Below are 15,794 nucleotides of genomic sequence, written 5' to 3' on the forward strand. Positions count from 1 at the left end.
AACTTTATACTTGCCTCTTTTGACCTAAGATAAAGAAAAAGAGGAAGATAATTAAATGATGTCTAACCTTAGTCCTGGCTTTGAGGACCACTCTCCTCTTCCAGATGATGTGCCATTAATTATAATCTTGCCTTTCCCACTCTCCCCTAATCATGTTGGAAAATAGTTTTTGCAAAGGCACATTAAGTGAATATTTCAAGATTCAACTCCAGTCATAAGTGACACTGAAATAATTTTACACTATACTTTGACTCCAGTAATGTTGTAGACTGGTTGGTGTTTATAAGTAAAGATTCACCCAAAAATTACCCAACTGCCAGCATTAATGGTTTACAAAGTTCTCATAATATTTAAATCCACATCAGTTATACCTCTAAAGTATAAGTAATAAAATGAGTACATATGTCAGGGATATACTCATAGTATAGGTGCACACAGCAAAATAAACATTAGGATGTCACAGAAAAGGAGTCCAAATTTTGTAAGACTGCCATGACAGTCAATGTAGTGCCTTCTATTGCCACTTAGTGTTCTCTAATGTCACTCTGAAACTTTGCCCCTCACACCTCTTGCATAATAGATTTTGGATGTTTCCAATCTTCCCTCTCACTCTGAACCTCAGCATAAATTAACACAAACTTAAGTTCTGTCACTTTTTGTCAGACTGCCAATCTAGATATTTTCTAACAGATCAAATAAGTTTTCTAAAAGGACAAACCAATACAAATTGATCACTTATTCAGAATTTTTAAGCTGTTTCAATGAACTTCATAACAACATAAATAGACCCACTCAATCAAGAATGACATGACGGGAATAAAAAGGAAATGGACTATGAGGCCCTTTCAAAAGATCCATCTAAATTAGTACTTGGTGTCGGGAGTAGGGTCTCCAGTTGACTCTGAAAAAGGGTAGTAATGCTTTCTAGGAAGAGGACTCTATTTCACATTGCACCTATTGACTCTGAAATGTAGATGTGAGATAGAGTGGAGAAGTATAATACTTGAGAGTTGTACTGACAATGGATCTAACCCAGGAATAACACAGCATGGGCATCTCCCGAGCTGCATTGAAAAATTAGAGTTCATCAAACAAATAGTGGAAATATTTAAAAAACAAAAGTTTAAGGAGATGTATTGGTGGGACCTCATTTCGAATAGGCATGAACATTTGAAACACCCTGTAGCAGGATCCAGGGTCCAAATAAATCAAGATAAAAAACCATTTTGAATTAACAGAAAGTGTCACTGTTATTGAAAATCCTGGGCTGGGAGCCACTGGAAGCATGGAAATTACATTATGAATTTACACCACTAGATAAGTACAAGCTGTATAAATATAACAGCTGCATAGAGGGAATAATTCTCAATGTAAATTACATATTTAAGTAAGACCAAAACAAGAATTTGAGTGTAATTTACAGCCAAACAGCAACTCATAGAATCCTTTCCTCTTGCACAATTTGTGACCACATTGGTATAAATCAACGCACATTACAATTTGAACAACCCAAACACAATATTATACCAAAAGCCAATAATCAAATTACACTAATGTCTACTGACATACAAACTCCTGGCCACCTACACCTCATTACAAGGTGGCTTGGAGAGAAAGATAACAGTAATTTAAAAAATTCTGTGGAGCAAACCAATTCATGCACTGAGTAGACACATTAAGATATTGGACATGCATAGAGTAAGTCTTTTTCATAAAGGCCATCAATATAGCAGTACTGAATTCAAAGAAAAATTTCCATAACTTCTGTTTAATTAACAGTGAAACTGTTTTCTGCCCTGTATAGAATAAAACTTGGAAACAATCCAGTTGAAAAATGCTGAGGTAGTTTCGATTACCCTTCCATTAAGAAAGAAAATCATAAAATATTGCATCTCTTTAAATACTACCAGATTTAGTGGCTTAGTAGGTAATTAATAAATTGTCGGTGCAGCAGCAATATGATAATAATAATGTAATTATAAGTAATGATATGCACACTAATTCCTTATCATTGTTCTGCTCTGTGTGTTTCATGAGTTTTGAGTAGAGCTAGAAATTTAAAATTGGTCATATAGACAGTAAATTTTTGGTCTAAACGCACCAAAAAAGTAAAATGTGTAATTGAATATTCTAAGGGGATGCTTTTACCACCAGCTAGTCACATTTAATCTCCATTAAGAAAATAAAGAATTAAATGCAAATGTTCCTTTTTTGTGAGTTTAAATTACTTGCATTCAAGGTAAGAAATAATTCCATTACTTTTCCACCTTAACCTCAGAGGGCTAAGGCATATCATTGAATGACCAATGGCGTGCTTATGCCATAACTTGTAAAACAATGAAAGAAGTGTTTCTGGAACTTTGAAAAATTGAATGTAATCTTCATATTAATTTATTAAGCTATATGAGTTATTGGGTAAAATATAGGAAACATTCTTTTCCTTCCCATATTTAAGGGAATAAGATGAATGAAAAAGAAAAATATAGCTACTTGACATGAGAACTTGTATTCAAGGAACTGTCTATATTTATATTTGTTATTAATGATAAGCCATTGGATAACGCATATTGAATAATGCATATTGAATAATGAATCATTTGCCATTTGCCCTCTCGTCATTTTTTTCTTAGCACTGCATCCAGAAAATGAGTTGTTTTTAAAAATAATTTTCAAATAAAGAAACAAAACCTATTATTTGGTAGTCTAACCATTTAATGTAGGTTTTCAATGGACACAAACTGAATACCATTACCTTTCTAATCCTGTCCCAACCAGATACCATCCAGCCCCTTACAATAAATTAAGACATCTTCAATTCTGCATAATTTGTACCTCTTTTCATTTTCAACATGGTAATTCTTTTCCTCCCCTCTCTCACTTGCTCAATGATCTCCCTTCTATCACAGCCAAATTCCATCGCCAATCAAAATGCTCTGCATCCACTTTCCTTTCCTCCTTTGGATTTCCATCCATTTTACCTTTTTCATTCTTCACACTCATATCTTAAAACCCTCCACTCTATGCCTATCATCTTACCTCAATAACTGTAGCTTCTGAGTTGTACTGAACTAAACATCATAGCAACATTTCAGTGAGCCTTACCATCCATACTCGATGTCTCTGTCATCCATTCCCTCCTCCTATATAAAGCTGCTTTACCCCAAAAAATTTTTGAATTTATCTCCCAACTACTTTCATCATCTTGGTCCTAAATACATCCAAGACAGGACAACTGTATGGCATGCTCTAGTCTTTGCACTCCTATTTTGAAGTTTAACTCGCCTTTCCTACCCTTAAAAAACTCGTAACCTTTTTTTCTCTTTCTTTCACCCTCACCTCATAACCTTTGTTTTATTTGGTAAAGCTAATTAATTAAAGATTGACATATGACGTTGTAACCTATGTTTTGTTTAAATTGCTTTTTATCCCATGCATATCACACTGATTTTCTAACGCACTTTGCAATAATTGCAATGCTTTGATTGACTGACTAACTAAAGCTTTTTCATCTGAAAATCTAACTGATATTATGAATACTTCCACCAATTTTCATTCCTATCTCCAGCTCTTCCCATGTCTCTTTTATCATTTTCTCCACATATTAATTGAAAAGCACAAGTGATAATGTACTCCTTCCCAACATTATCCATCATAAGTCTCCATTTGCCACATGCACCCTCCAATTGACTCCTCTCTTCTTGAATACATTCATTAATTCTACTCAATTTTCTCTGTCTTTCATAATTCACAAAACATAAAAATAAATCCTGATTCTATTCTATATCTCTTTCTATCAGTGATATCATTATTTCAATGGCATCATGCATATCTTTCCCCTTCCCTGAATCCAAACTGATCATCACCTAATTAATCATTTGTCTTACTCCCCAAACCCTTTGTTAACAATCCTGAGTATCATCTTATCTGAATCAATTTTAAAGTTAAATCCCATATTAAATCAACAAAGTATTTGCACTATTACGAACTCATGTTGAAAAAATGTCTATTAAAAATGAATCTGAGGCATCCAGTGCATTATTATCTCCTCAGTTTTTATTTTATCATTTCAAAAATTAGTATCAAGAATAATTGGAAATAGATTGCCAACAGATATAAATATTTCATCAGCCCAAAAAGGAAAATTCTTAATTCCGAATTCGGTGTTATCCCAGTGTGATGGATTTTTAAGACATTTTTGCAATTAAAACTTAACCAATATGATAAATCCAGGCGATTGAGAATCATCATTACATATTCTGAAATAATTTTTTGAAAACATACCTATTACTGACGGCTAACTCTCAATTATCCCTGCGCAAGTTATCCGTTTTATGAATTATACATGCCATTCTCTTCCTAGCATCTCAACATTTTAATAAAATTACAATCGTAAAGATAATTAAATGCTTTGAAATTTCAGCATACTTTTAAAAAAATACAAGCATGAAATACCTTGGCTCTCTAAAAATTTTTTAATGCCACAAAATCAAAAGCTGTCCATAGTATTTGATGTTTTCATTTAAATATTTCTGTACTTTCCCATTATTGTTTCTCTTGCATCCATTAGCCCTGAGAATTCCATTTTAAGTGAGCGAGAGGGATCGAGATGGTACGGGGGCTAATGTACTGGCTTCCCACCCTGAGGGCCCTGGTCTAAATCCTGTAGACAACAGATATTTTCAGTGGTATCCTGATTCCTACTTGAGGTGCTTTGTGGAGAGAAATTTAAGTGAGTACGTCGTTCATTGGATGGGACGTTAATTTGCGAACCCCTTGGTGCCTTTCATTAAGAGCAGACTAATGCCGAAGCTGGGTTTCTCTCCAACCTTCATCCTTTCATGTCCATCCCTAATGGCATAAATGACCTGAGCTGTCAGTTGCCTCCCATAAAAGCTACTACTTTAAGGTGAGCGAATATATAGCTTTATTATGCAACACATTAGTCATTTAATATCTTCACTGCATTATTTTAATTGGTATCATATGATAAATATGAACCCCTTAGCCAATTATCTGCTTTTTCCTGGCTAAGAGATTGACTTGGTTTTCTGAGGACAATACGTTCTGCTATTCACTTGATGATACTTTTGTGTTCTTGTAAAACTACCCTTTCAAAAATTCCACCCTTATTAAAATGACTGAAAAGTGGATTTGAGTAGTTGAGCTCACTAAAGTTCAGGGAGTAACATATTTTTAGTAGGAAAGTAAGCCTTTAAAGCACAAAAAAAATCTTACGTAGCAAATTTCACAGCAAGGGCAAAAGAGACAATACATTCTGACCATGCATTGAATAAATCTTATAAAATTAAACCACACCAAAATCAGAATGATTTGCTACAGGAGAAAATACTATTATTAAAATTTTAATAAATATATTATGACTGCTGCAAAAAAATGGCTGCACGCTTAAGTCGCATTCAACAAGTACATACAGCATAAGCATACGATATTCAGTCATCAACATTATCTCCATTCCTTCCACCTCTTGAGCACTTAGCTATGTGTGCTAACAGATGCAACTGAGCATTTTATTACTGTCTACGAAAGTAAAATTGACTAAACATGCCCAAATTACAGCTGATGAGCCTTACACAGATATTTGATATCTTTAATGTTTCTGAACATTCAATAGAAAAAACTAAGTATAAAGTAGTGAGTCTCAGGAATTTTCCTTTTTAGAATCTCAAGAATATTCCTGCCTTTAACAGTGTGGGAAGAATAAACAAATCTAGTTCTAATAAGTATGGGATGAAAATAGTTCTCATAATCCTGGATGGTCAATTTTTCCTTCTGCCTTTCTAACTACAAGATATCCTGCTGATTTTGCTTACTCTTGCTGATTAAAATGTCAATAATTTCTCACATACTTGTTGTTTTACAATGAATCATACAGTCTGTTCAAAAAACTAAGAAAAGGCACTATAGTCAAGTATATGTTTATTTTATTTTTATTTCGCAAATTAAATTAGTATTAAATTATTTCTGTACTTATAAAAAAAGCAAATACCTATACCAAAAACATTCTTGAGTTTGTAATTCAAGCAAAGTTAAGGGTGTTTGTTTCACAGTGATATGGACCATGAAACCAAACCCCTAGTGTCCCATGCACCTCATGGTTAATCAACAATGTTTTTTTGACCACAATATTTCAGGCTCTCGCCTCCAACCTGGTGAGAAATACCTGTATTGTAACATGGATTCAGAAATTAACCTAATCCATATAAAAATGTACATTTATGTAAATGTGTTTCGTAAATTATAAATTGTTGTTTGTCAAATATGTTTATTTTTTTAAGCAAAAGTTTAAACACATATTTCATCTAAAACATCACATTAAAAATATGCTCAACATAATTCATGAGCAAGCATGTACTTGTTTGCCTGTGCGCTGTGGATGCATCTCTAATGTTTTGAATTGACAATGTATTTTCCAAAATAAATTATGCCTCTATTTCCCAATCATGCAACTTTAATGCCAAAAATTAGAGAATATGTGAATTTAAAGTTCAGTATAAAAATTAAAGACAGGTCAGTTCTAGTATCCCAACCTCAGCACCACTGGTCAAAGTACCAGACTGATTTTATAAAATGGCTATTTTTGGAACTAGTGTGGTGGCAAGATTTTAATTACTTACTCTGTGACCAAGGTCAATTCCTTGAGCAATATTCTCCTAATTTTTTTCACTGCTGAAATTACAATTTGCATATGTCATTATACTGAAAACCTGAAACATTCTTTGTTGGTTTGATTTTATTTTTTACTTCAATCTTCTAGAAGGGAAAAATTTCACCAGATGGCGTGGTTGTGAACCTGCTTCCAGAATTAAGAACCTGCAGAGGATATCACTTTATGAAATTGGGGCCAGTAAATATTACAAAGTGGCAAGGCACTTTGTCATATTCCATTTTTTTATTACAATCCCTCAACCAGTTTCAATGCACAAATGTCATTTCCAGATTGCTATTTTAAAAGAACTTGATAGACAGCAGCAACACTACACCATGTATATAAGTGTAAGGGTATGTGTTGCATAATAATTCAACTGCACAATCATCATCCATCCTATTGTATGTTAATGCCCAAAATAGAGAGCACCTGGATTGTTCATGTTCGCACAAATCTGTACTAATGGATGAAAAATCTATTTAACCTAATAAACCTCAAAAGTTTATCATATATTTTAATTCTTTCAGACTGTATCACTCCTACCAAAAAATGTGTAGGCAAGATAAAAAGAGAGACGGACCCAGAGAAATGTATACACACTACGGGAATTTGGTAATATTTTGTGTTATTAACAGACCTTGGGTACATACTTCGATACATGATGTAGTCCCCTTACACCTCGTGTCCTCTACAGGATCCATCTCCCAACTCAAACCCTCCTACTCTAGTCATATATTTATTTTGTGAACATAAAATCTGAGAGTTATAAACCAAAGCACACCATCATTCAATGTAAGAAAGTGTTAAGCTATCAAAAGCCATTAAATACATGTAACTTCAGCAACCTAGTATATAAATTTCCACACATTAAGAACCTGTTAATTTCCCTTAACCCACCAATAATATTATTTTCTTCATGCCCAAAGAATTTTTGGGCATTATCTCTTATCTTATTTTACAGTTTTAAAAATTTTTAATTCTTGTAATTCATGATCAGCAGAAAGTGCAAGCTTCAAATAAGATTTTGGCACTTTATAAACTTTAGATTTAATATAAACGAATCTCTTACAAGATTACATACAAATAATACTTAATTGTATGATTGCAATACCATAACATCACTATAATTGACAAAAACCGAGTAACAACTCTTTCTGTTTTCCTTTATGAAAAGTTACACATGAAATATACAGTATATACATAGAAAGGTATGATTTTTACATCATATACAGAATTTTCATGTCCATGCCTCTTATCATTTCTATGCTGCCACAACCATTAAAAAGATTTTTCTTTTAGCATTGGGTAATATTTCATCATAAAATAAATCAACCAGAAAGAAAACTGCCATTAGAAAATAAATTATAAACAACTGATTCCCTCCCTTGAATAAGAGCAATAACTAAAAGGTCAAGTGTGCACCATATTCTGAGCATTAAGAAGTTCAATAAATGCTGATAAATAAATTCATTTGGCAAAGGCTACAAATCAATCTAATGGAGTTCTTCAAATTAAAAGAAATCCCTTTACAATTGCAGTCATGTAAAGCATTGATGACCTCAAAGCAACAAATTCCAGGGCATATATGATAAATTCCATGTTGAGTACACTAGTTTCAAGAAACTTAGAGAGGAGTATCAAACAAGTTGAAAAGATGATTCTTTTAGTTAATTACTGAAAACATACACTTTTGAGCAAGCATTTCCATGACTGCATTCTTGAAGATTTTTTGTGAGAACACTTAAATATAAATAAGAGATAAATATACTCTCTTAAGAGAGCCTAGCTGCCAAAGCGACATCTTTTCAAAGGTAAGCATTAGCAAGAAAATGGCCATTTTGTATCATCTCACACTCCTAACTGCTCCTCATTCCTACAAATTATGATTTAACTCAAGTTAAATTTTACTACAGATGTATGCATATAACAAGTTTCATAATATTCTTTGTCTTAAAAATGAAGAATAAATATTTAAATAATGGAATTTTCATTTTAAACTAAAAAGAGTTTCATGCATTTGTATGCAATTGAGTCAATGATTGTATATAATATGTTTGAATTTGTAATGTACAATACTACTGAATAAAAAAACCCTGATTCACACCTATTAATGATAGTATTGTCAACTCAGTACTGATGACGTGAAGGTGTTTGGTACAAATAGGTTTTACGTAGTGATCATATTAAGTCTGCATTACAGCAAATAGTCTTAAACTTATTGATGGAATCAAAATTAGGAGTGGAATCTATAAAATTTTGGAATTAGCCTATCATAGCTTATGAGGTTTCTTTTGATGAGTTAGGTCAATCTCCACTGCATTTTCAGGAGACCCATTGAAATCATACTGAATTTATTTACAGGGAAAGGAGACAAGGAGTAGAAGGTGTGGATTTTTACAGAGTAAGTAATCATCATCTTTACCTTATGTACAATTTAACATTTGTATCTTAGTACTAATTAAAATTTATCCGAAGCTGTGCTGTATTTTTCTTAGCCTTGTTTTACATATTTTATCCTAAGGTTTAGATATGGCAATTTGAAATAATTATATTTTCATCCAACTGAGTACTCTCTCAACAGCTCTGAACTATCATGAGAAGTACGATCACAAATACTACTTGGCAAGCTCAAGCAAGCACATAAAATAATCAGTTAACCCAGAGTGGTGATCTCAGAGAAATGAAAGAGAACTGCCAGAGAGGGCACCATGATTCATATAAGAGAAAATGATAGGAATTAGCCATAACCCACAAGAAGATTGAGCGAACTCATAAAAGTAGTATTCCATATCCACCATTTTGGGCATTTTGTGGGGGTAAATGGTGTTGACACCTGTATTTATAGGAGACGCACGATCTGGCATAAGTGAATATTAATGATATTAGGGCATTAAAATACTAGAGAGAGAATAAAACTCTATATTAACACGAACAACACTTAGGGAGTGATTCCCATCTACCTTACATATCTAAAGAGCTCGCACCACTCACCTTTTCCGAATGTAAATCCAGGTGTGGGAATCTACCCACACAAGCACGGTGAAGAACAAGCCTGCAGTGAGGCAGGAGAGCAGCATGAATGCCAAGCCATACCTGAAGGGACAAGATGGCCAAAATTACTTAAGATTGTTCCAATTATGCAAATATTTTAATGTTGGATAAAACAAAGATTGGCGCCAGTACCTAGGCAACAAGAAATACCAAGGAATCTTACCCTCTGTTCCATTATCTAGGATTCATACTCTGAGTAAAAGTTCCTCATGTCTGAAGATGACAAAACAGATATATTTCTCAGTCCCTTGCCTGTTCAAGAGTTACTTAAAGAGTGAAACGAAAAAATCCCCAACAGTGGAATACCATGGAGAAAAAAATATTCTATACCAGTCAGGTTCAGCTTCAATACCAGGATAAAGAGATTCAAGGATAAATGGTGACTACAACAACATGTGTATCATTGAATGCTACTGCCACAAATGTATTGCTTGGATCACCTCCAGTCAAACTATGCTAACACTAGATACATGAGAAATTTTAAGAGACATGGCAGCCTCTACAGGTGAAACATTGTTAACTTCAGCCAACACTCCTATCCTATAATGGCATACAAATACCTAAGCAATTTCTTAATGATGCCAAATCGATGCATTTTTATAATAACAAAAGAAAACTTTGCCTAGCAAGGTTTCGTTTTGTTGCTGATGCCAAATCACTTAGCAATGTGACATCACATGAGCTGTACCCAGGGAAAATTCAAATTTTTTCCTTCCTCAAATGAAAAAAATAACCTTGCAAAAATTTCGTCTATTGTATTCAATGGACTAAGACAAGATTGGAAATAATTGAGTCAAGTAAAAATATAACCATTTAAAAGTTGAACAATTGTCAACAAAACATTGAATTTCAATAGCAACACCTTGCATATGAATACTTCCTCAAAAGATATTCAATTTCATTGAGGAGTTAACTAAAAAAGAACACTACGAATTAATGAAGAATTTTTATGGCATGTAATAAACTACCCTATTCACCCTTCATTACTGACCCAATACATTTCCAGTCATTTCATAAATTGTATTAGTGAGTAGTTGTTAAACTTAACTACCTTGTAAAAGTAAATGACCAAATATGGAAGTGAGAATGAAGGTCCATTATTAAGTTGAGATATTGGATGTTTTGAGTGGAGTTTTTACAGTTATCAAGTGTGGATGTCCATTTAACTTACAGGCCAAGGTCACAGATGGACTTGGCAGCGTGCACGTAGTGGCGATGAAGGTTGCGACAGTCGAGCAATGGCTCAATCGTGTTGGCTAGGCGGTGAGAGCGATCTAGTGCCGACCTTAGTGCATCCAGTCGCAACCTTATGTCTGCAGGGGCCATCCTTTCGGCCAGCGTCACTCCTTCATCAACCACCATCAGGTACCGCTGGGCATCACTCAGGCGTGGCATCAGTGGGCTGATCCTGCCACCAGATGCAGAGGTGGGAACTGGCTGCAAGAGATAGGTGCACCAAAAGGATTACACAATGAATAAGGGGCAAAAAAGTAGAAGAAGTGAATAATTGTGTATTGCATGGTCAAATCGGCATGAATACTGATCTGAGTCATCTCTGAATGGACCAACCTTGGTATCAGTCTTGTTGCTTGAGCAGGGAAGAGAATGATGTTCAAAGTCATTCATAATATTTCCATGATTTATGATGCACACCCAGGAATAGGAAGCATGGTGACACAAAAATACAGCATAGTGTTTTAGGGCCATTAAATGCTCCGAGGGCTGCACCTTTTGATGTGCATATGCTTCTATCACTTTGTGATAAGGTTGGCCACCTACACGCATCATAGTCATACAATGCCTAATAACTCCTTCTTTAAGGCATCATTCACATTGAGCAAAAGTCCATGTGTGCTGTGATAATATAATGAATCCAGGATTATATTCTTCCCTTAGTAATTTTCAGAGATAAAATTAAAGCAATATATACCTCCGTCAGGGTTTGGAATGCATTTGTTTCATCCCTGAAGAAAGACTCAGCATTTTAGGAAAAAGTTAAAGGAAGAAAGAGAAGGGAGTTAAGATCATTTGTATTGTTTATGAGAGTAGAGTTTCGCCTGAAGAATTCAGCAGAAAAATTTCTTCCCCACCAATTGATGGCATTATTCCTTCCCCACTACATGGCAGCAGTCAACATCCAAGCCTGTTTCATTCCCCTAGAACACCTAACAAATTCCATGTTTACGAGTAAGTTTCCATGGAAATTCAGAAGATTCCTGTGATATTGTGTGGAAATGAAACATACTAGTTATCTGCATAAACATGGCTGCAATTTTCCTCAGGTACAAATATACTTTTATACAAGCTAGTTTTCAACGTAGATACACCATCATCCGGTGAAAAGTGAACTCAAGTGTGTGATTACATACACAGTTGTTGTGGGGTATGGAGAGAGAGGGGAGGGGAGGGGGGATGGGGTGTGGATCCTTTCATGTGCATGACCTGCCATTACAGGGATGACACATCTTGGCCACCAGATGGCCATGCCAGTGAAACTCCCCCACCTGCTTCTCCAGCCATTGTGGCAGAAATTGATCCAGATTTTCTAGAAATTCAGGGGTACATTTCTACAATTGTGGAAGTTTTCATAACTTTACTGTTCTATTGGCCAACAACTTGATATGAATTATGATCTTCAGGAGTAATAGAATAAAATGCACTATTCTATAAGCCTCTTATATAAATTTTATTATTATAGATTATATAATGCTCAAATTCAAAGTAACATCAGCTTCTTAAGTTCAATTTTTAAATTATTTGTAAAGAGCTTATTTTTTTTATATTCATCCATAATATTTCTCCAGATAAGCAAGGCTGAGTAACGTAAGCCTTCAAAATATATGATAAGAGATTAATGTTTTTAGGAATTCATTTTCCCTTCAATGGTCTTCCCAGGGGCACGATCAGCACTTGCCATTGCTTTCACAGACAATTTCTTGCATAGAAGAGAACTCAAACTTCTGCACCAGGTTTACTCTAGAAGATTACTCCTAAGGATAATTTAGAATAATTTTAGGCATCATGTACCAGTCACTAAGTCTCCCTATTGGTTGCAAACTGAGAGTGGCTTATTAAGGGGGTCAGGAGAAGCAGCACTGCTGTACTCTTCCAAAATATGCTTAGTTGGTAAGTTTCTATGAATATGGTTAACAATAATTATGATGTTTCAATAACTATTCCAGCTGTACATTGACCTAATAAATAACTCTACATGAAATGAAATATAATTCCCATGTTCATCTAAACACCAAAAATTTGGCGGAAGTGACACATTTGAAATAGTTAATACGTTCCATGATATTTTGTAAATCTCCATTTACCTACATATATATTTAATGATTATGGAATATATTGGCAGATGAAATAAAGTAACTTTTGAAATCAGCACCAAAGAAGAGTGGCAGTAAAAGAAATCACAAACTTCAAGCTTAAAAAACGAAGTTTCTTGAGAAATTGAATGCAAAGATTTACCTTAGGAGTTTGGTATTCCTTTACATACTATCCAATCTAAAAAAAATACTACATCTGACTGATGGTGCACTCATTTAAAGCACCGCATCAGGATACCACTGAAAAAAAATTGCCACCTCCATGATTCAAACCTGGGCCCTCTGGGTGGGACATCAGTACATTAGCCACCGCAATCTCTCGATCCCCAGGAAATTACCTTTGTTACCAGAAGATGAAAGATTGTAATTGACTGTTCACAGGAAGTATGAGCATAAAAGATCACATGGGGTAAAAATACATAGCAGTGACATACAAGATGCACAGCATAAAAATCTTGCCGAATAATTGCATATGGAGAACTTCAATGAAAGTAGTGATTGGCTATGGCTGTTTAGGAGACATATTATTTAAGATAAAGGTGCATCATGAGTGCTGATAATGAAGCTACTGAACCATTTATGGAACATTGGCAAGCACTGACTGGATATGATTCAAAGATATCTGAGATCTATGATGACACAGATAAAATGAACATGTACTTAAGAGTCTTCACAGAACATGTGTAAGCTTTATGAAGTGAATCCAAGGTTCCAGGATGAAAAATTGGCAAAGAAAAGTGTTGTATACTAGTTGTGCTAATGCTCATCATAGCAGCAGGTTGAAGAGTGCTGCCATGGGATAATATTGACTTCTAATTCTGAGGAGGATTCTGGATGAACTCTCTCCTAAATAATAGCGAAAGAAGGAAAATACTTCCAGAGAATAATCAGAGAGGCCATTGAAATCGTTAAAAGGCCAAAAAATTTTAACAGAGAGGATGGATATCCACTCCACAGTGCGTGGAAACGAATAATCCCGCGCAAATATGAGGACGTTCCCTGATTGGCCAAGAAATTTCCCGGTATTGGCGCCGGATTTTTCCTATATAAGACGGGACAACAAGCTTCTTTTCATCCTTGACCTGAGGACGCCAGCAGGATAGCTGGCGAAACTGTTGTACTTTTAAACGACATACGCGGACGCAGCCCGAAAAATGTGGAAATCACCTACTCATCGCCGCGGAAACCTTCGAACGAACATTACTCACCTCTACGGGGAGGAGATTCACAGGAAGATAAGGAGATTCGAGAAGCTCAGAACGAGGAAGGAGAGACTTTTGACATCGTTAGCGTTCCTTCAACGATGCAGAGACACGGAGACGATTCCTACCTGCGTAGAAGTCAAACACCACCTGAACACACCCAAGGCTAAGAAGATCCTCCGCCGCTGCAGCGAAGACCTTCTGAGAGAGAGAATTCACGATAAACGTTGGAACCTCGACCGCCTCTCCGAAGAATTGTACTATATTCATTTGGAGCTGGCTGCCACCCTACAAGCTGACGATTGGGACACAACCGAGCGCATTACGTACGACTCTTCCCGAGCCAGTCTAATGGCGACGCGGGAAAAGCAAGTCAACAAATTCAACAAACTTCATTGTAAGCAGCATCCACTGACCTCGATTAATGGGGCTGACAATGGCCAATCGGTTGTGAACTTGACGGACCTTCATTTAGATGAAGCCACCTTCGCAGTCTTATCTAAGGGTCTGAACTTCGCTTTGACCCCAAGGACGATACCACTTGAGAAGATCATCGCGGAGGTAGAGTCATCGATCCGGAGACTTCCGAAGGCGGCCGCCGACGAAATCCGAGAAGATGTCGCACGTATCCTCCATGGCGCAAAACCACCAAGATCAAACACCATCGGCAAAGAAAGGAGAGCACTGAAGGAGCTAAGGGACAACGAGAGTATAATCATTTTACCAGCTGACAAAGGCAACGCAACAGTCCTGATAAATAGAGAGGATTACGAAGGGAAAATATCGCTCATCCTCAGCAGTCCGACTTATAGGAAATTGAAAAGCGATCCGACTGCCAAGACGGAGAGAAGCACAAGGGCTATCATTAAACGATCGCTTATTCCAAAAGAAGAGCAACGACGCCTGCTTCCGACTGCACCGAAACCACCGAGACTGTACGGCCTGCCCAAAATTCACAAGAAGGATGTACCTCTCCGACCGATTGTGAGCCAGATTGACGCTCCGACTTACCAACTCGCCAAGTACTTGGCGCGGTCTCTGCAGGACCACGTCGGACAGACACCCAGCTTCGTAAAAAACTCGACGCATTTCATTGACGTAATAAGAAACATCACCATCCACGACAACGATCTCATGGTCAGCTTCGATGTTGAATCGCTTTTCACCAGCGTCCCTATTGAGGAATCGCTGAATATCATCAAGGAACTCACCTCCCGCGGAATCCCTAAGGACTTTCCAGGATTGGTGGAGCATTGCCTCCGCAATTCCTTCTTCCTATGGAATGGTGACCATTACGAGCAGATGGAAGGAGCTGCGATGGGCTCACCCCTCTCCCCGGTTGTGGCCAACCTCTACATGGAGAGCTTCGAAAAGAAAGCACTGGAATCCTGCGACAAGCGGCCCTCACTGTGGCTAAGATATGTCGACGACACTTTTGTCATTTGGTCACACGGAGAGGAAGAATTAAAAAAGTTCCTGAAACATCTGAACTCACAGCATCAAGCCATCCACTTCACTATGGAGGTGGAAAAGGATCATCAACTG

The 15,794-nt window shown here is 36.2% G+C and overlaps 1 protein-coding gene across 1 annotated transcript in view; it reads right to left on the reverse strand.

The window, feature by feature from the left end:
* Nucleotides 1-15,794, reverse strand: part of tty (tweety) — a 60,427-nt gene that overhangs the window by 17,941 nt on the left and 26,692 nt on the right. The window contains exons 8-9 of the mRNA XM_071588496.1: nucleotides 10,890-11,155; nucleotides 9,659-9,760 (exon numbers count right to left, since the gene is read on the reverse strand). Coding sequence (XP_071444597.1) covers nucleotides 9,659-9,760; nucleotides 10,890-11,155 — 368 coding nt within the window. The remainder of the gene's footprint in view (nucleotides 1-9,658; nucleotides 9,761-10,889; nucleotides 11,156-15,794) is intronic.

Source organism: Hetaerina americana, unplaced genomic scaffold, assembly GCF_022747635.1.
Source record: "Hetaerina americana unplaced genomic scaffold, ioHetAmer1.1.p SCAF_3, whole genome shotgun sequence".
NCBI classification, from domain to species: domain Eukaryota; kingdom Metazoa; phylum Arthropoda; class Insecta; order Odonata; family Calopterygidae; genus Hetaerina; species Hetaerina americana.